Source organism: Gymnoscopelus braueri (assembly GCF_963280865.1).
Source record: "Gymnoscopelus braueri genome assembly, chromosome: 6".
NCBI lineage: Eukaryota > Metazoa > Chordata > Actinopteri > Myctophiformes > Myctophidae > Gymnoscopelus > Gymnoscopelus braueri.
Window position 1 is genome coordinate 35,220,012 of NC_137607.1, and position 20,000 is coordinate 35,240,011.

Here is a 20,000-nt window from a genome sequence, read left to right on the forward strand (position 1 = left end):
CTCTTTGCTCCCTGCCCCTACTTTATTTCTTCCTGAAACATTATGGAGCTTGCACAAAAACTAATTTAACCCACTGATTTACACCTATTACCTAAACCTGTTAAATTCAGTAAAACTGATTCTAATTCATTCCTGAGTGAAACAGCAACCCTTTTGTTCTCTCCTTGCACCAATTCCTGTAGTCTATTTGTTTGAAAACATGTTTGTTAAACTGAAGATTCTTGTATTCCTCGTTCCTAAATGCAATACATAATAAACAGAAAAAATATTAGACCTAATGGACTAATAATTGGTCAACACAAAACCACCATTATTCACCTTTCTACTTAACAATAGGTTGGAACCTATTTTATCATATTTTGTGAGAAAAAAAGAAAAGATGAAACTGAGGACTGGTGTATCAATATGACATACACAGTCAAATCTGGAGTGTTAATTTAACACTGAGAGCAGAATTAACACTGTAGACTTTACTGCATATCTTCAGTTTTTGCACATCACTTGACAATGAGGCTGCGGCACGTTACATATGTGTTGCTACTGTATGTATCACCTTTAAACCTCCATACCTGAGCCCAGCAGAGGATGTCTCCTCAGGGGTTGCAAGGTGACACACCTTGTCACCTACGTACAGTATGGTGTCCCTCAAGGAGCAGTTCTCGGCCCCAGCCTGTTCACCTACATACTCCACCTTGGCCGTGTCATCAGCTGGCATGGAATGTCATGCTACTATGCTGATGATGACACACCTAAAAACCGGCCCAACACCCTCCACAGCTTCCTCAGGACTAACCACCTGACCTGCCTTGAGGAGATAAGGGACTGGATGACACAACGTCCCACAACTAAACAGCTCCAAAACTAAGGTCCTGTTGGTTGGCACCCTAGTCTCATAACCCATCTCATCATTAATTTGTGACTATATTAAATTAAATTTATATTAAAAAATGACTTGAGTAAAAGTACAAAAGTATTGGCATCAAAAAGTACTTAAAGTACCAAAAGTAAAAGTACTCATTATACAGAATGTCTGTTTTCCAATACATCTTTTGAAAATAGCTGATCTACAAGCTCACAATGCATGAACTTTGGTTAATTGTTCCCATGATGACATGAGACGTCTCAAATGACAAATGCTTCCTGTCAGTTTGCTATGGAAGCAGACTGAACATGCCTTGACCTCAAAGTTACACAGGGGTCAAAGGTCAAAGGCTGAATGCCAGAGAGATGGACAATAATGCTGAGGTCGTCATTTCAGCTCAGACAACACTTAGAGGCCAGTTGTCACAAATGGGGAGACATTTCATAAATATTTGAGGGGATGTTCAAGTTGCCTGAGGGATAGAACTAGAGCCCGGGCGACACCAGGTGGATCTGATGCTGATCCCAATTTTGTGCCAGAGCCTCCCCGAGTCCCGGCAGAGTAGTTCCGGAGAAGCGGACTGAGTGGCCCTGTCTTTCCCTATAGGACTGACCGTGGGTAGCTACTGGGACGTTAAGTCGGGGCTTGATCAACCTCGGCTGGGTCACCTGGGCGAGGGTGTATGTTGTTGCGAGACCCGAAACACCCTATGACCCCAGGCTACAACACGGATGATACGTCCCAGGTGCATCCATGTGATGTTTTGTTTATAGATAAGTTTCTATTTGAGAACATTTAACAACTGACCAATATACAAGCTCACAAAGTGTTGAGCTTGAACATGGACTGTTGGAAAACTTTGGAAAAGTTACACCTATGACATGCCCAAAATAGGGATGCCAGGTTGAAAGGGGTTAAACATCAGGGCACATCGGCTGCATAATTGCCAACAACCATATCATCAAAAAAGTCAAATAATGTAATAATATATTGGTTGGGTTCTAGATAGAACGTCTAAATGTTTATTAATCCTATTTCACTGACAACAGAAACACACAGGAGACTTGATGGGAGGCAGTGACACAATGTGTGCTGTTTTATTATGGGATCAGTGCCTTACTGTGCAACCATAGTGTTATATTGTAAATGCTTTGCACGACTGTAAAACTAAACAAAAATAAAGAAAAAAATATACGAACTACACAATGCTCTGACAATTATCTAACATATCTCGCAGTTTTAACTTAACTCCAGATCAACCGTTTTGCTTTTTGAAGCTTACTAGAAGCAGTACAGTGGCAGTGATGCCCTCCTATAGATGTGCATTTCTTATCAGGGTTTCCGTGTACATGCATTTTGGTGTGTCGTGTTGTGCACCACATCTGTACGCCCACGTAAATAAACTAACCAATGTATCAGAGTACGACGCGCTCGTAAATCAAACCGGTAAACGGACAAGTTACGCGAACACTCCCACGGACATGAGCGCACACATTCATACTTCATGTTTGGACTTTGGTGAGGGTGGTTTTAAGCACTTAAAACCCTACTACAATACTGTACTTCGTTGACCTCGGTCCCCCAGGGGTCTATACTTTGTCTCCTCCCTTTTTTCACAACAAATCTATTTATTGAAATTTGGCAATCTACAAGCTCACATGTCACAACATGATGTGTTGTGAGTTTGTATATCTTATATTTTTGCTATTTATTGACATACCCGGAAAAAGGACACTAGGGTCCATGTGATCGCAACATGATGTGTTGTGAGCTTGTAGATCTGGTATTTTTGCTATATATTATGACATGCCCAGAAAAGGGACGCTAGGGTCCGTGTGATTTAGTGAGGTCTTTGACAGTAGGCTCCCGTGTAGCAGGCATTACATTCTCTCAACATTATGCTCCCATGTAGCAGGCATTAAACTCTCTCAGGTCGGGCATTACTCAGATTCTCCAAACAAGTGAACAAGTGGAATAAATAGTTGTTGCAGAGTCGCAAGACACTTGAAAAAAAAATAAAAAAAACAGCCACTTGTTCTTCACAGATATCATTGCCCAGAGACACAGATCAAAAACAAACAGATGAATACTGAAGGCAGTGCTGCCCCCTGCCTGCCGTCCCCGTCAGAGCAGGAGGTCGGTGACCGAGGGCAGCAGCTCGGCCAGCTCTGATTGGATGTTGGCAGTCTGAGTGATGGGGTTGCCGCGGAGATCGAGGCGTGTCAGCTTGGGGCAGGAAGCCAGGGGCTGCAGGTCAGCCAGCTTGGATATTTCTGTATGCTTGAGTTAATTCATAAAAACAACTTTTGTTTAAAGATGTATTTTAGGCAGTGCCAGGAAAGAAAATCTCACAATTGAAAATGTTTGTTAGGCCAAGTCCCTCTCCTAGTCTCCTATACCATTGGCACAATATGTAGAATTAATATGTTTTGGTATTATCGTTCTAAATGTACGTTCTTGCAACACAGCCAACCAGTTGTAGAGAATCTCAGATTTAGGCTTTAATCTTTGCTTTTATTAAAAATCCAAGAACATTATGGTTTATAGAAGATGCTTCTGAAAATGTTTTCTATGGGTAGTCTGACCGAAATACACTTTAATCTTAAAATAAAATATCTATTATTACAGTAGGGCTTGACTGTCCCAGCCACAAGGTGCAGCGCAGCAGTGTAAAAAGTTGTTGGCCTCTATGGAATCCAAATGAGAACTTAAATCCATGCACTCAGTAAAGTGCCTTGGGTCGGATTCGAAGCGGGATCAGCTCATGATGATCCCGAGAAGGACTCATGATATGCACTCTTAAGCCTAGTTCAGACCAAAAGACTTGCAACATAATTCCCACACTGCAACATTGTCAAACTGGACAGTCACTATTACAAAGAGAGGCATTTTGGATCCCCTTTCTGAGTTCCCAAAAGGTCTAAATGAAGAGTTGATGTTAAATAGTTTTCTATAAATTAATCTGGTGTTGTGGTCTATTGTGTGATCTGACACTTGTGACACTTATTGAGACTTAGTCAGAGTTTTTGTATTATCGATGTCATTTAATATAAAATGAGAAACAGCTGATTGGTTTTAATTGTGCATGAGCTACATATGTCACTTCCACCTGTGTGTAATCGGTAAGAGACGAAGGCCTGCGTGCCGAAAAAGACTCCTAAGAAGACTTCTACAGTGAGTACGGATTGTTTCTCTCCTTTACAAACTAGACAGTCCACACCAAATATCTGAGACACATTGCCATTTCCACAGCTACGGCTCTTTCCACATCATGTCAACCTCAACTTTGATTTTGGAAGAGCATCCCTGCGGGATATGGGAATGTAACAGTTGCGAGAGCAACAGATAAACAGGAGAAAAATCATAATAATGGCTGTGACGTATACAGTACGTTCTGAAAGCTGATGCTTGGGATTCAAATCTCATGAGACTCAATCAGCCAACCGGCATCAGCCAACCTGTGACAGAATAATTCTGGTATTGCTGTGAGTTCTCTGTATTTGTTATGTGGTCTCTGAAATTAATATTTCTAAGAGACAAAAGACAGGGGGACCATCCTAAAATGGATGTAAAATGTATACATTTTATAGCGATTACCCTGTTTTCAACATATCAGCATACACAGAACAGCCTTCTACTCCTATGCACTCATTAACTATTCTATTATGGTCTGTCCACGCAGCTGACGGCCACCATCTGATCCTGATGACAGCCTCACATGACATTACTAATTACTATGCATCGTGGTCAATCAATCACTTCATACTGTCTGCTGAGAAATGACAGCGTTATAAGCCGGGTCTGAAAGTGGCTCAAGGGCTCTATTGCACTTCTCTCTAAGCTGCTCCATGTGTTGTGTACACTCTCAAGGCCAGTCCACACCATTGCAACCAGTTGCAAGAAATTGCAGCGGTCTGGACAGACCAGTTGCAGACCAGTGCCATTTGGGGATAATGGTTGCAAGTAGTTGCAGTTGCAAGGACTTGCGTTGGTGTGGACTGGCCTTCAGAGTCACACGTAAGGGTCCATTTGGAACCCTCTCAAGGAACCCAGAGGGTCCGTGGACCTCAGTTTGGGAACCACCAGAAATGCCTTACCTACTGTACAGTATATACTTCATCGCATGAGGAATAAAAATGACATATAGCTACAATAGCTGGTCTACAAGCTCAATTGCAGCTCAATTGCAGCACGAAGAGGCCAACGAATATGAGATTTTAATTAAAGGATACTGTTGTTTTTTAACACAACTTCCTCCAGTCTGGGCAGGTGATACAATCCATCTAACTCCTGTATGGAGTTATTATCAGCCTCCAGCACCTGAAAGGAAGACACATTTGTTATCCGATTTATTGCCCAAGAAAATAAATCAATATGTAAACACAACTTCCCTGTTATAATCTATTGACCACAATGAAATATGAACAAGATAAGAAATGAGCAGCCTGCATCCTATGTGTGAGAGACGCTGGTGTTGAAACCAAAGCTTATTTACCTCCAGGCACTGTAGCATGGCGAACTGAGGAGGCAGCCTCTGGAGCTGATTGGAGGACAGATTAATATGGGTAACCAATAGCAGCTGGTCCAGGTGGCATAAGGTAGTCAGGTTCTGTCATACATGAGAGACAAATTACTTTACTACTTACAATAGACAACTTTAAATCAAATACACTTTTAACTAAGTAGACAGGATAGTGAGGTCGTAACAAGTGAAAGTAGTACAATTGTCATTAGGGCTGCAATGCTTATTTACATCTATGTAATTCAATTAGATGATACAATTTAATGTAACATAATGTAGTTATGGTAAATAGTCAGTTATCTGAATCCAAATGGACATCTTGAAGTTGATTAAAGGGGTATGAAACCACAAACGTCTTTTCAGTTGTTAATTAGTGTTCTCCCTCCCAACCACCCTATCTCCACCCAAAACTTTGCAACATTCAAAACTGGAGGGTGGGTTTCATCTGCCTTTAAGTACTTTAAGTACATCTGCCTTTTATATCATATTTATATTATATATAGACAAGCATTCCCATTTCTGTATACATGATACATCACTAAACCAAGTATTAGTTTGCTAAAATTGTATTCATATTTGTGTGTCAATCGATTAACAAAATAATCGTTTCACCACTATTTGCCATAATTACGCACTAACCTTGTCGGAGATGCTGAAGACGCGTACTTCGGCGTACTCCATTTTGAGAATGGTGTTTTCTATCATGAACTTACTGCACAGGTCACCGTAGTAGGCAGAGCGCATGGAATCCACTTCCTGAGGGACAAGGCAAAAGGGCTGGGTGGGCTTTCTGCACCAGCACAACGAACAAGTGCACTTTTACCAGACAGTACTTACTTTGAGCGTTTGAAAGTGAGCCAGGGTCTCTTTCTCATACCCCAGTGGGTCCAGCGCCCTCATCAAGAGGATGATTGTCAACAGGCACCCTGCCAAGGAGAGGACAGAGAGAGAGAGAGAGCGGTTCAAAGACGTACGTCTGTAGTTCACGTATATCGAGAACCGTCCGTCCGACCGACTTCAAACACGTCATTTGATTAATTCAAATCAAATGACTACAGTAGCGTACTTACATTTATTGAGAGGTTCCAGCTCCTGGAGTTGATTACAAGACTGCAGCTCAGACTGTAAGACAGAGGTCTTTTCCACTGACAGTTCACTCCTGCAAATAAAGAAAATCCACACACAGAATTCTCATTTCTTCAGCAAAGTATATAACCTGCATTCACCAGACAAACACATGCATGCACGCACACGCACACACACACACACACACACACACACACGCACATACCTGAAAAGTTCCTGGTCAGTGGCGGAATCCCGACACCAGCTTTCAGTTTTACCTGGGGATGTTAACTCATTAAAACCAGGAAAGCGTCATTTTAGATGTTAGCTATACGTATATATATATATAGCAACACAAGTTTTTCAGAAAACTCATAGGATTTAGAACAGTGGTTCTAAAAAATAGCAGATATACAAGCTCACAGCATGTCACTTTATGACACGCTGCAAGCTTTGAAACATTTTCGGCCAAATTCATATCAGTTTGAGAACTACTGATTTAGAAGGTGTTTGTAGAATCGGCCTCAGGTCTTAAAGGGTTAAGAGCATTGAAGATAATGCTCGCGGGATTGTACCGTATTATGACTCAGGACAATAAGTACACAACATACAGATGGTATACATCACCTGTGTAGAGAGCACAGTCTCGACGTGTATGTTTCTCAGTCCAGTGTACAGTTAGGTTATGTTCATTGCAGATGTCACTGATGGTCCCAGGGGGAAGATCACAGATCTGAGGCCAGGTTAAGGTTCATGAATCAACAGACATGAACTGGTCCAAAACCAGTGGTGGAAAAAGTACCCACATATTTTATTCAAGTAAAAGTATCAATACTGCAATGTAGAAATACTCTGTTACAAGTAAAAGTCAGGAATTAAAAATGTACTTAAGTAGAAAGTATTGTGCAGAATGTCCCATTTCACAAGTTTTCAAATGTATAAAATGTATAAACATCTTTTAGAAATAGCAGATCTAGAAGCTCACAATGCGTCGCATCGCAACGTATTGTGAGCTTGTACAGTAGATGGGCTATTTTAAAAAGGCCAAAATGTATATAGGGCTGAAGTGGTTAATGTATGTTTTGTAATTATAATCAAAATCTACAAAGTAACTAAAGTTTTCAAATAATTGTAGTGGAGTAAAAGTCAAAGAACAGAAAATTGGAAATACTCCAGTAAGTAAAAATACCTCAAAATTGTACTTAGTACAGTACTTGAGTACATTTATTTAGTTACTTTACACTAAACCAGCCTGCTATACACACCATGCACTGCATGGTTGAAAAAAAAGAAAAACGACAGTACAATACACAATGCATTTCCAACTGAAGAGATTTTCAGAAAAGGCCAATTCGCATCAATCAATCAGCATTGAATAGTCTAGTATTATCTTTCTCCATCTCACTCTCCACTGTTACACATGCCATAGGTAGAGATATTTTTTTACAGTATGTGGCATGCGAAGAATGATTAAACAAAGAAAGATAATAACTAACAGAATGTAGCTTGTACAGTATCGTGGGCCTCATGTTTGAAGGCGACAAGCATTTTGTTTTTGTTGGACACATGTCCAAATGCTGTCAGCACAGAGGCAGTTCAGAGACAGTTGCTGTCAGCACAGAGACTGTCAGCACAGAGACTGAGGTGAGATTTAATAAATCCAGCAGTGATCGTTCACTCATATCGTTTGACAAGGAAAGCGAGTCAAACAAATCTTAGTCAAATAAAATCTTATATTTAGTCTACTAAAACTAGACTCAAACTAAAACATATCATGACATGATGACTAAAATATGACTACAACTAAATAAAAATTTGCTGTCAAAATAAACACTGCTACATTGCTGGTTGACAAGTAGTACTGGCTGAAGGTCATAAGCCCAGTATCTCCCCTGGTCATGGGGGGATTCCTGCTTGGATGAGCAGTAGATGTTTGGTTTCCCATGCGGGAGACCCGGGTTCGAATGCTGGGTGCTACAGTTGCAATAACCACTCTCCGAAGAGGACATAAAAACGTATGGATTGTAGCTTAAAGGTTCACGTTTCAAAAACTTTATAGTCCATCAACGCAGGCAATACTGGAATTTTGTCTTCGGCAAGTGCATGGCACACATATAAGAAATTCAAGTGAAGAATTTAATTAAGTTCAAACCGTTGTCATAAGCGACATAACTCTAACTACTAAACCTGTCAGCCTCGTGTGATAATTGCAAAGGATACCCAGACAGGGCTGTGCTTGAAGCGAGGATGGACACTCCTCCATTCCACTCCTCTCTGGGGCTTGCCGTCCAGAACCAGCATCAGCGCGGCCGACTGCTGTGGGTAAGAACAAAGACACGGACGGGAGGAGGTGAAGCGAATGTAGGTCACAGTTGAGAGGATGCACACAGTAAAATCCTCAGCGTACATTTAACACTGGGATTGTTCAAAATATAATGTGGTTACACTTGTACAATCTCAGAGAATCTGAATCAACTTTATTGCCACATCACAGGTTTGCAGGCGTAAAGAAGTGGGTGAAATCCTGTTTTTTTTTCAAGTGCGCTCCATCTTGTTTGTTTTGCAAGAAGGGAGAGGATAGAGTAAGAGCAGGAAAGATAAGAAAAACACAAGATAGAAACAGGTAAAATTAAAATAATCAAAAGGATATAAACATATACATACAGATAGCACACAGTATGTAGTAGCAGGTATGTACATGATATTCAGAACATTAGCATCACATGCAGGTGATGCAGATGAGCTCCCTCACTAAAAAGGTATTCTGGTAAACTGGGAAAGGCATTTGGGCGAAAAAAAGAGGTACAGATGGATACATTAACACTGAGGATTTTACAGTATACAGTACATATAAATAAACCAGATACAGTCTGAGTGAGAGAGACCTCCTTTTTATTGAGAACAAATAGAGAAGTACCCACATTGACAGGCTTGGAGAAAGCCACGGCCACGCTCTCCTCCTCGCGGCTGACAAGCACGCAGCTTATCATCTCCTCGCGCTCCGCTGCGAGACGGAGGAAACAGAATGCTAAAGAACCAGCATGATGCCACAGTGTGGGTTATAGCAGGGGTTCCCAAACTTGTTCAGCTCGAGGCGTATAAAATTACATTATGATTTATTTGGGGGGAAAAAAAGAAACATTCGGAAACATTTTGAATGAATTGTAAAATAAAGAACAGATTATTGGATATTTACTAAAAAATAGGGCTGTGACCCAAAATGGGTCGCGACCCATTGTTTGGTAAACATTGGGTTAAAGGAATGGAGGGATGCTATTAAAATGCTGGCACACACTGACATGGATACAGGAGGAAATTGGGTGTGTTGTTACTTGCACGCACACACACGCACCTCTGCCCAGCAGCCACCGGTAGTAGAACCAGGCACTCTGGTCGTTGGGGTCGGTGAAGAAGGCGTTCTGTACAAGCTCATATTCTGGACAGAGAAAAGAAAAGAAAAACATTGGCTATAACTGTATTTAAATAACAATAAATAGTATATTATTACTGACCATCAAAGATCGACAATTTCAGACATTGCTTCGGGTGGTGCAGTTTTGTGTCGTGTTCATTTTTCTGTTCAATTCAACGACCTTACCTTTTAGCAGCTGCTCCTCGCAGACACGGTGGGAGTGGGTTTGCGGGGAGGGCGGCGGCGAGGCGTGGGGCGTCTGGCGGCAGGGCTCAGGGGGCTCAGGGGACTCCGGGTGGAGCAGGGGCAGCAGGGTGCTGCGGTAGTGCCAGCTGGAGTAGTTGGAGAAGTTGGAGCCTATGAGGCGATCGGTGAACTGCAGCTCCTGGTCCACGGGCACGCCGGACATCTTGACCACCATCCTCCGATAGTCCCAGCAGTGAACTATGGCGAGAGAACATGGTACGATATGACGGGCAGCCTATTATAGCTTCATGTCTAAATTAACCACATGAAACCTGCTATTATATAAACCATTTGGGCAAATGTTCTAAAAAAAACTAAACGCCACAGTTAATGTGCTTACTTCACCTGGTGTCCAGGTCTAACTAGTACCTGATCAAGAGATCAGGAAGACAAACTACATCCCCTTTCAATCCACCACCACCACCACTCACAGTTGCGGTCGTCCTGACTGAGGCAGAGGTCGCACAGGCTCAGCTCCCTGGCCCAGTTGGGTCGAGGCAGGCGGGTGGACACCCAGCCCCGGTGGTGCCAGCTGCCGTAAGACTTGGGGTTCACCTTCAGACAGGACTCCAGAAAGGACAGCTCAGTCTCATAGACCTTCTGCACCTCATCCTCCTCCCTGAAACAATGAAGACAAAATGAGATCATCATTGTGAAATGTATTCCAGTCACCCAGAAACATTTTATGCCAAATGTTTTTCTTTTCTTTTACAGATTTCTTTTAATTTAACCACTTTCAACCTGATGTCCCTATTTTGGGCATGTCATTATAGGCGTATGTCATTATAGGAGAAAAGGGCCGATCTACAAGCTCACATGTCACATCATGATGCAGTGTGAGCTTGTGAATGCCACACCATTGCAAGTTTAGAATGGGGCTTAAGTGGTTAAAGTTAAGCCAACAGAAAGACAAAACTAATGTTTAGGAGAATAAGAGAATGTCCCTGAATATCTAGAGAATAATTCCAGGGGTTCCAATCTAACCTGACGGTCTCCAGATGCATTAAGATCTCTCTCCTGTAGTTCCACAGGGTGGCAAAGTCAGGATTGGAGGACAGCATCTGCTGGGTCAGCTGAAGACCCTCGTCATCCAGGATACCCTCCTTCCTCTAATATACCCAATTGAGGAGTGAGAAAGACAAGAAAAGACATTTAGACAGCGGGGAAAAACTTTGTGTGGGTTTAAGGGGAAAACACATTTAATAATATAGATAATGGTTTGCATTATGGGAAGCTATATAAAAGGACAAGTTCTGTCCTTAAGAAGAAAATTAAACCAGTACATTCTGTCGTATTCATTAACGGCACTTATATTAACGAATAAAATATTATAGTAGCACTTGATGCTCCATATCTCCCCTGGCCAAGGGAGGATTCCCTCTCTGTTGAGCCGCGGTAGATGTTTTGGAGACCCGGGTTCAAATCATGAGTAGGACACAAAACTTACGGATTGCCGTTTTAAAATGCAGGCATTAAAAAATTACCTTAGAAAAACAGGCATCTCTTGTAGCCACATAGATCTTTAATTTCTTCTCTCGTTCTTTCTTCTTCTCCTCCTCTTGCTGAGCGGTGGATTTGACTTTCACTCGACCGTGCTGTTGGGGAAAGAGAGGGTGGGTGAAGTTACAGGTTACAGTTCACTACTGCACTGTAGTAACAGTGTCGCTGTCGGGCAGAAACCTTGTGTCTCCAACTTTGTATATTTATTAAATAAATGAATGCACTACTCGGTCATACAAGAGTGTCACGCAAAACTTAGCTTGAACATCAGCTATTAGCTTGAAGTTCAGCTATTTTAGAAACATTTTAGTGAAAGTGTGTCTATAGGTTTTATAAACGTTTAACAAATGAAAAGTATTAAGAAGCGCTTGTGACTAAATAATAACTACATTGGATCCCATCGGGATTTTCCATTTTCTGAAAAGTAACGCTTTTGGACATGCAGTGGCTTATTGTCTGCATTGGCTGAGAACGAGGGTGTCTAAGCTAGACACCTGGGAGATGGATTGCTGAGGTGGAGCGCAGCACCACCTACCATCAGCTCCTAGTACTTACAGCACGTCTTAGTTACCCAAGTCGTGCTACTCATACGCTGAGTTGGAAGTGCTCAGGATCAAACCCAGAACCTTGTGGTCCAAAGGGGCGAATGCTCTACCGACTGAGCTATGTTACATATCTATGCACAATGTTCTAAAATGACTGCCATGTACATGTGCAAAGAGTAGGGGTGGGACGAGACAAGTAACTCATGATACGATTCTGTGACGATATTTGGCTTATGATAACGGCATCACGATACAGAATATCTGAAATTTCATTTACGATACATCACAAACAGAGTATGAATCTCTTACCATCTTTTCGGGGTGGGATCCGGACACTCCTGGAGAAATCTACAGAAACAGGTAGGACATGAATATGACAAAACAGGTAGGACATGAAGCTTACGGATTGCACCTTTAGATGAACAGTGAACACTGAGCATTTTACTGTGTAGGCCTACATTGATGGTGTAGTAGTCACAGTCCATGGCTTTGCAGCTCTTTTTGGTTAAAACATAAAATCTCTATATTCTGATAGTATAATCATTTCTATATAGTGTTTGTTCAGTAACAGGGGTCTCCCCATATATCCAGCTCTTTAGTGAACAGAAAATAATTTTTCAGATGGGTTGCCTAGCCCTGCCATGCAATTTCAGCCAAATAGGAGAGAGTACCCATTTATCAGCTTCAGTTTTTATAGTGTTCCAATACCATTTACTGTATGTCGGATCATTTCTCTGTGTCATTTCACTAGTTTATCCTGTATTATCGGATACTAATTTGATCCAATCAGTAGTGAGAACACATACAGGATACACTACAGTGTATTCTGTATGTGTTCTCTCTACTGATTGGACCAAATTAGTATCCCAACCATAAAATGACATTTCTGTTTCCAAAGAGCTGGAGAGCTGAACAAACACTCTATAGCAATTATCAGACTATAGAGCTAAATAACACTTATCTGAACAAAAAGAAAATCTCTTACGGTATCTTTAACATATTGAATGTTCTTATATTCAATGTTCACCAACACAACCCCCATTTACAGTTACACAGCACTGGGCTGGGCTCTCTCAGTTCATTCACAACAACATTTAGCTTTAATAATAACAGTAACGTTAGCGTGCGTCCAGTATAGAACATTTTAATTAATTCAAATTTATGAACGTAGGGTTACTTACACAAATCCACGCAGCTGAATTGTCTCCGTTTACTTTGTGTTTTATTTGGTAATACGGTTAGATTTGTCTGTGTCACTCTAGTCAATTCAACTACAATTCCTCTGTTTCCGTCTCACAAAACCAACGTCATCAAGTGGTTCAGTAGGCTAGGATGGTGTTCTGACGCCATCTAGTGGACAAAGTAGCAAACAACAGAAGTAAAAAATGACAGACTTTGAGGTAATAAATAAGTAGGGGGGGGGGGGGGGGGGGGCAATGCAATTCATTTATAATGCATTCCAATCAAATTGTCACCCTTTAAGCTTTTGGCCTGGTCTCTCATTTTCAAACATAAATTCTCTCCGAATAGATATAGATTTATAGAAAATAGCAGATCTGCAATGCGACCCTTAGGAGCTTGTAGATCTGCTATTTTCACTACTTCTTTAACAGTTTTCTTTGATTTTTATTTCCATTTTTTATGTATGAAAGTATTTTGCTTTTTTATGTTTTGAAATAATAATAATCAAAAACAAACTGTATAGCCTAGGAACAAAAATAATAAAGGGATATTTCTTTTAAAATGTTTAAAATTGGTCCGCAACCCAAGCTTGGGTCCCACCCACTGTTTGGGAAACTCAAATGCAATTCCACCTTGAATTCAAATACTAATGAGGGGTAAATTCACATGGTCACTTACTCACACTGTCAACATATCTTTAGGATAATACAGTACATAATATTGTCCTTGGTCATTTTGCCTGTACATTTCTTCAGAGATTCAACCTGTGGGTCAGGGCCCAAGAGGATATTGCAAGTGTGCTTACAAATAATTGGCAAATAATTCATGATAATATAACATTAATATAAAAACATTAATGCAAAAAAAGAGTTTTCATAGTGATACCAATTAATAAGAACTTCATATACACTAAGTTGGTTCCATTGATCCAAGCTGGAACACAGTCAATTGATTGATCATTAAAATAAGCATGCTGTGTTAAGTGGTCAGATGGGTGGGCCGTGAACGCGTTCAAGATTTTCAAGTTGGCCCTGAACCAGAAAAGGTTGGGAACCACTGCTACGTATTGTATTTGATTGAATCTTTAATTATGTGTTGTAAAAAAATAACCATTTCATTTATTTATTTCTTTAAAACATATAAAAAATAAATGAGAAAAGACGAAGGAAATAAAGAGAAATATATATATGTTAATAAAATCAGTGCCAAAATGGAGTAGGAAGAAGTTTTGTAAAAACATATCCAGTCCTATCCCTTCTTTTGTGTGTATCTCAAAATACCTCAAAATAAATATTTGCCATTCAGCCCCAGTGTTTAAACAATCAAGCAAACAAACAACTGTCGAAACGATGCTCCAAATCAAAGCCTACATCTATTGCACCTAACTAGCTATTCTATCCTATTTAATGTACATTTTAAACATTTGTTTAAACTTATCCCAGAAGTAAAAACTTGCTCAGTTTCATTGACAGACACACAATGGTGGTTCATTGCCTCTAAACTTTGATATAAAAGTTACTGATAGATTTCCCTTCTATATTTGGCTGCTCCATCAATAGAGTGAGAGGGAAGATGTAAGACGTTAGTGAGACTAGCCATGCTGTACAGCTTGGAAACGGTGGCACCGACAAAAAGACAGGAGACAGAGCTGGAGGCGGCAGAACTGTGGACACATGATTCTCATTATAGTCAGGGGATATTAAAAAAATCTTGGAATACATTCCTTACCAAAGAAAATCTTCACCAATGTGTTTGTAAAGGTGTCTAGTAACACATCTCACAAAGACTGAAATGCAGTCCCCCTAGGAGAATTTTTGACAGCTCCTTAAAGTTGGGGTACCCACCATAACCTTGGTTAAAAAAAAATCTAAAAAAAAAATCTAAATTTAATTCTGTTTTAAGTAGCATGTGAGGTGTCAAACTAGGGTGTTTTTATGATTCTGAATCCATTGCAAGCATTTGTTTTGCACCAAAACCACTCCTTGGGCTAAAAACGGCCCAATCTCAATGGGCTTTTTACACAAAAAGTATACCTGGAAAAGGATGGCTATGGCCGTTTTTAGCCCAAGGAGTGGTTTTGGTGCAAAACAAATGCTTGCAATGGATTCAGAATCATAAAAACACCCTAGTTTGACCCCTCACATGCTACTTAAAACAGAATTAAATTTTGATTTTTTTAAAATTTGTTTTTAACCAAGGTTATGGTGGGTACCCCAACTTTAAGGAGCTGTCAAAAATTCTCCTAGGGGGACTGCATTTCAGTCTTTGTGAGATGTGTTACTAGACACCTTTACAAACACATTGGCGAAGATTTTTTTTGGTAAGGAATTTATTCCAAGATTGGAAAATATTCTGCTAATATCCCCTGACTATTAGGAGTGACAAGGAGGGACAAGATCACAACTACATATTAGAGGATCAGACCATTTTAGAAGGTTTGGGGATAAAGCAAGAGAAGTGAGGTTTGAACATGTGCAGACTGAGACTGCAGAGGAGGGATGAGGGGTACATTGGGAGAAGGATGCTGAAGATGGAGCTGCCAGGCAAGAAGAGAAGAGGAAGGCCAAAGATTAGGTTTATGGATGCGGTGAGAAAGGACATGCTGGTGGCTGGAGTGTCCGAGAAAGATGCGGAGAACAGAAGCAGATTGAAACAGATGATCCGCTGTGGTGACCCCTGATGTGAATTACCCGAAAGAAGAAGTTGTCTGTGCCATCAATAGCATAAAGCAGACTGTGAGCATGTAAGCAGTAAGCTTGTCTTACAATTTCTCAGTTTAATGGTAATAAACACAATGGACCGAGTAGTTGCATTTATTTATTTATTCAGCAATTAACTTTATATTGCAATGGGAAAAGATTGGTGCATGTACGTATAATGTCCAGATGTATATTTTCAAGAAACATGGCTGATATAGTTGGCTATGTAGACTTATACATTTGTAATGCTGTTGAATATTCTGAGTGCACGTTAAGTGCACATTGGTTTAAAACCAGTTTAAAAGGTAAAAGGGTGAATTAAATGTTTAGTGGAAAAGACTGAGTAAATGTGTGTCTGGTTTTAAAGTACTTTAATAGCATTTCATGCTTATGTTCCCTTCCCTTCCCTTCCCTTCCCTTCCCTTCCCTTCCCTTCCCTTCCCTTCCCCCTTCCCTTCCCCTCCCCAAGGCACACCAATGGGCAATGGGCATGTATGTTAAAACATTGGCGGCAAAAGAGAAAAACAAATGCCCAACATGCCCAAAATAGGGACACTAAGTTGAAAATATTCATTTTAGAGTACATAATTACCCTCTGCATTGGGAAATGATTGTACACAAAGTACTGATATAGTAAATTAAAAGATAATTCAGAACTATTTGTATAGTTGTATATTGCTACAATAATATGAGTTTGGCACACCTGGACTTGTCTCACAGGTCACACGGCTGAGAACCAATGCTCTAGTCTAGGCAAACTGTCACATTTGACCTCAGAACAACACAACTTCTTCAGTCAAAACACTAGGTCTACGTTTTGACCTAGTGGTTGGTTTGTCTGCGGGTGGCTGCAGTCCAATGACTGTCGACAGTCGACGCTGTGGTGGGACGGCTAGCTTTGGTGTGTCCTGCAGGCCGGCTGGCTCTGGTGTGTCCTGCAGAGATCCACGGCTGCCTTCACTCACTGTAAAAACACCAAAGCACACAGACACAGTACTGACTTTTATGTCATGTCATGGTCACGAATGCTACAAATTAACATGATTTGGAGTTTGTCGTCCGACAGTGTCCACACCGAAAATACTGTAGCTGATCAACAAGATGACAACATATCACGGTGCATAAATTAGGCATTACTTACTAGTACTGAGCCTTTGCATCTCTTTGTCCAAACTTTCAATTTCCTCAGCAATTCGCTTCTCTATGGCTTCTTCTTCTTTTTTCTTTCCACCCATATTCTGGCCAATTGCTTTGGCCATGTCAACAACTGCAAACAGACCATCAACATGAATGATTAAAAACAGTTGAATTCACATAAAAAAGATACGGGGCTTGGAGTCCATAATATTATGTGGTTTACAATGATTTTAGAGCTGGAGTTTTAAGTACTGGAACTATTTTATAAATGCTGGTTTATGCCATTAACTTTTCTGTAAGACCTGTGAAAATGGGGTCTTTAACCACTTAAACCCCATATACTTCAATGACCGGAGTCCCCAAGGGGTCTATACTTGGCCCCCTCCTTTCTCCCTCTACACCACATCTCTTTACAAAAAATTGCAGATTTACAAGCTCACAAAGTATTGGGTTGTGATGCGTTGTGAGCTTGTAGATCTGCTATTATTCCTGTGTGTTCGCCTATTATGACATACCCAGAATCGGGACACAAGGGTTTCGAGTAGTTAACTATTTTGTTTTGCATTCAATTTTGGCGCAGAAAACCTGCTTGGCATTAAAGATGGGGCATTAAAACACCTGTGAATTAGGTAGGGGGCATAAGGGCATTACGTTTATTTAGCATGAAAACCACCTCCACTCACTGGACATTCTCCGCCTTTCTCCTCCTCCTCCGATTGTGGACATTTTCCGATTAGTGGGCTTTTCTCCTCCCCGCATCTGAAGAGTGGGCGGGGTTTCCCCTCCCCTGATCTGAAGAGTGGACAGGTTTTCTCCTCCGCTGATTTCGTTTTGCAGATCGACGAGCGTTCGCCTGAATCCTGCCATCAGCTCCAGCGACTTCTTCCTGTACTTCTGCTCCAGACGTTGCATCGTCTCTTCCTGTCTGTTCACCTCCTTCCCTCTGAACTTCTCCTCAAGCCTCTGGTTGGCATCGTTCATGTCAGGCTTGAACGGCCGGCTGCCACTCACTGTCACCATCTCCTCTATCAGCTCAAACAGCCTGGTCACCTGGGCCTCGTCTGTCGTTTTCGTGTTGTCGAGGACGTGGTACCGGTGCTGACACTTCTCCACCAGCCACTGCAGGGAGGAGCCCTCCCTCTCTATGTATTCCTCCACTGGTATGTCCGCCAGCACGTCTCCGTAAGTGAACAGCACCAGTGTGTGAATCCAGACACTGTCATCGAACAGGCCCATGTGTTCCTCCACGGCCCTCCGATGAGCCTCTGTGAACGCCACGTCCAAGGGAACGACCAGCAGAAAGGCGTGGACTCCTAGAGGACTGAGAGACACACCTCGGACGATCTCTTTGTTCATGTCTTGAGTGCACTGTGAAGGATCCGTCCACCAGCCAGGGGTGTCGATCACAGTTACGAGTTGACCGCCGACTAGTGACGTCTTCTCCTGGCAGCACTCGCTTTTGTGTGTGGCAAAGACACACCTGCCCAGGAGGATGTTTCCCGTTGCACTCTTTCCCGCTGTTTTGGGGCCTAGCATCACTACCCTGATATCCTGTAGCTCATTTCTGGGTCCTGAGAAGAGAAGAACACTGGGCCATTATATACTGAAAAACACTTGCTGTGCATGCTGTAGCTACTTGAAACCAAACAGTGAGATGTTAGATTATTTCTATGTTTCATTTCTAATTATATTAAAGGAACACTTATATTTAAGGAACACTTGGTGTACGTGGTACCTTTTCTGTCTGTTCACCGTGTCTCAAATGATGAATGTGGACAGCTCGATCAGTTACCTGCCGATTATGTCATTGTGGGGGATTTCAAGCTTTTTTCTTTTCTTTTTGGTGTTCTATTTGAGAACGTCTGTTGTGTCTATTAACTTGAATTCCTCAAGCTAACCACAAGCCACCTCTCTGAGACACGGAACCAGAATAACCACCATCTCTAATTGACCATCATAGATGAACATAAGGTTGAACATGTGTAAATGTGTTAGTTTTCAAATTCTTTTAACAGTAAAGTAACATTTCCAAAGTAATGCTAAACCTTACTGTTGCGACTCTCTCTTTCTGCACTGACTTTAGCCTCCCGCAGTTTCACCCCTTCCTCCACTGCCTTTCTTTTGTCCTCCATGCTCAGGTAGATCTTCTTATCTGGCACAAAAGGATTTCTGCCGTTCATAGCAAGCATTTCGTGGATTTTCGCCAGCAACTCTAGGACCTGGGTGCCATCGTGCGTATTCTTGTTGTCAATGACGTGGTATCTGTTGCCACATTTCTCCACCACAGCCCGCAGGTCTCCTCCTTCCCCTTCAATGTGCTCCTCGATGGTCTTGGCTCCCAGCCAGTCCCCTCTGGTGAAAACCACCAAGGCGTACCTCCACATGTGTTCGCCGAGCAGCTCCAGGTGTGCCACCGTCACCTCTCTGTACTTGCTGTCAAATGACGCGTCTGCATCGATCACCAGTAGGAAGGCATGGGGCCCGGGGCGGCACTTGAACAAGCTGGTTGTGACTTCCTGTTTGATCAGTCCAGGGGTGTCGTGGACCGAAAAGTCTTTCCACCAGCCCGGTGTGTCCACCAGCATCACAGCGGTTTGGTTGACATAACCCTGGTGGACCACCGAGTGTGTCGTTCTCTTCCCGTCGTTCTGCTCTTTGATTCCCAGGATGGTGTTCCCTACCGAGGTCTTCCCGACATGTCGGCTTCCCAGCAGAATCAGTCTGAGCTCTGGGAGTTTACTTGGGGCCTCTGTTGGCAAATTAGACAAAACATAGTGATGCAGAATTCAGAAACCCATGTCAAGATGAATGTTCATTATTGGGAGTGAAA

General features: G+C 41.7%; 2 protein-coding genes across 3 annotated transcripts in view; both read right to left on the reverse strand.

Annotated features, from left to right (window-relative positions):
* Nucleotides 1-1,930: 1,930 nt before the first annotated feature.
* On the reverse strand, nt 1,931-13,445 carry rabggta (Rab geranylgeranyltransferase subunit alpha). 2 transcript variants are annotated; one of them, XM_080431146.1, is made up of 17 exons: nt 13,334-13,445; nt 12,462-12,500; nt 11,592-11,702; nt 11,092-11,216; nt 10,539-10,726; nt 10,048-10,305; nt 9,802-9,885; nt 9,371-9,453; nt 8,670-8,762; nt 7,077-7,182; nt 6,676-6,727; nt 6,455-6,543; nt 6,222-6,310; nt 6,024-6,140; nt 5,358-5,471; nt 5,095-5,182; nt 1,931-3,135 (listed from the first exon to the last, which is right to left on the reverse strand). In XM_080431146.1, the coding sequence occupies exons 2-17, from the start codon at nt 12,462-12,464 to the stop codon at nt 2,987-2,989; spliced, it is 1,749 nt and encodes a 582-aa protein (XP_080287272.1). In that variant the 5' UTR covers nt 12,465-12,500; nt 13,334-13,445; the 3' UTR covers nt 1,931-2,986. The 2 variants fall into 2 exon arrangements, with proteins under 2 accessions (XP_080287272.1, XP_080287271.1); XM_080431145.1 differs by having other exon boundaries at nt 8,670-8,765.
* A 3,361-nt stretch (nt 13,446-16,806) lies between these two features.
* Nucleotides 16,807-20,000, reverse strand: part of LOC308086901 (GTPase IMAP family member 8-like) — a gene marked incomplete at both ends in the record, with an annotated part of 7,623 nt that continues 4,429 nt past the window's right edge. Inside the window, 4 exons of the mRNA XM_080430543.1 lie at nt 16,807-16,997; nt 17,175-17,300; nt 17,854-18,741; nt 19,221-19,919. Of these exons, the coding sequence (XP_080286669.1) occupies nt 16,807-16,997; nt 17,175-17,300; nt 17,854-18,741; nt 19,221-19,919 (1,904 nt within the window). The remainder of the gene's footprint in view (nt 16,998-17,174; nt 17,301-17,853; nt 18,742-19,220; nt 19,920-20,000) is intronic.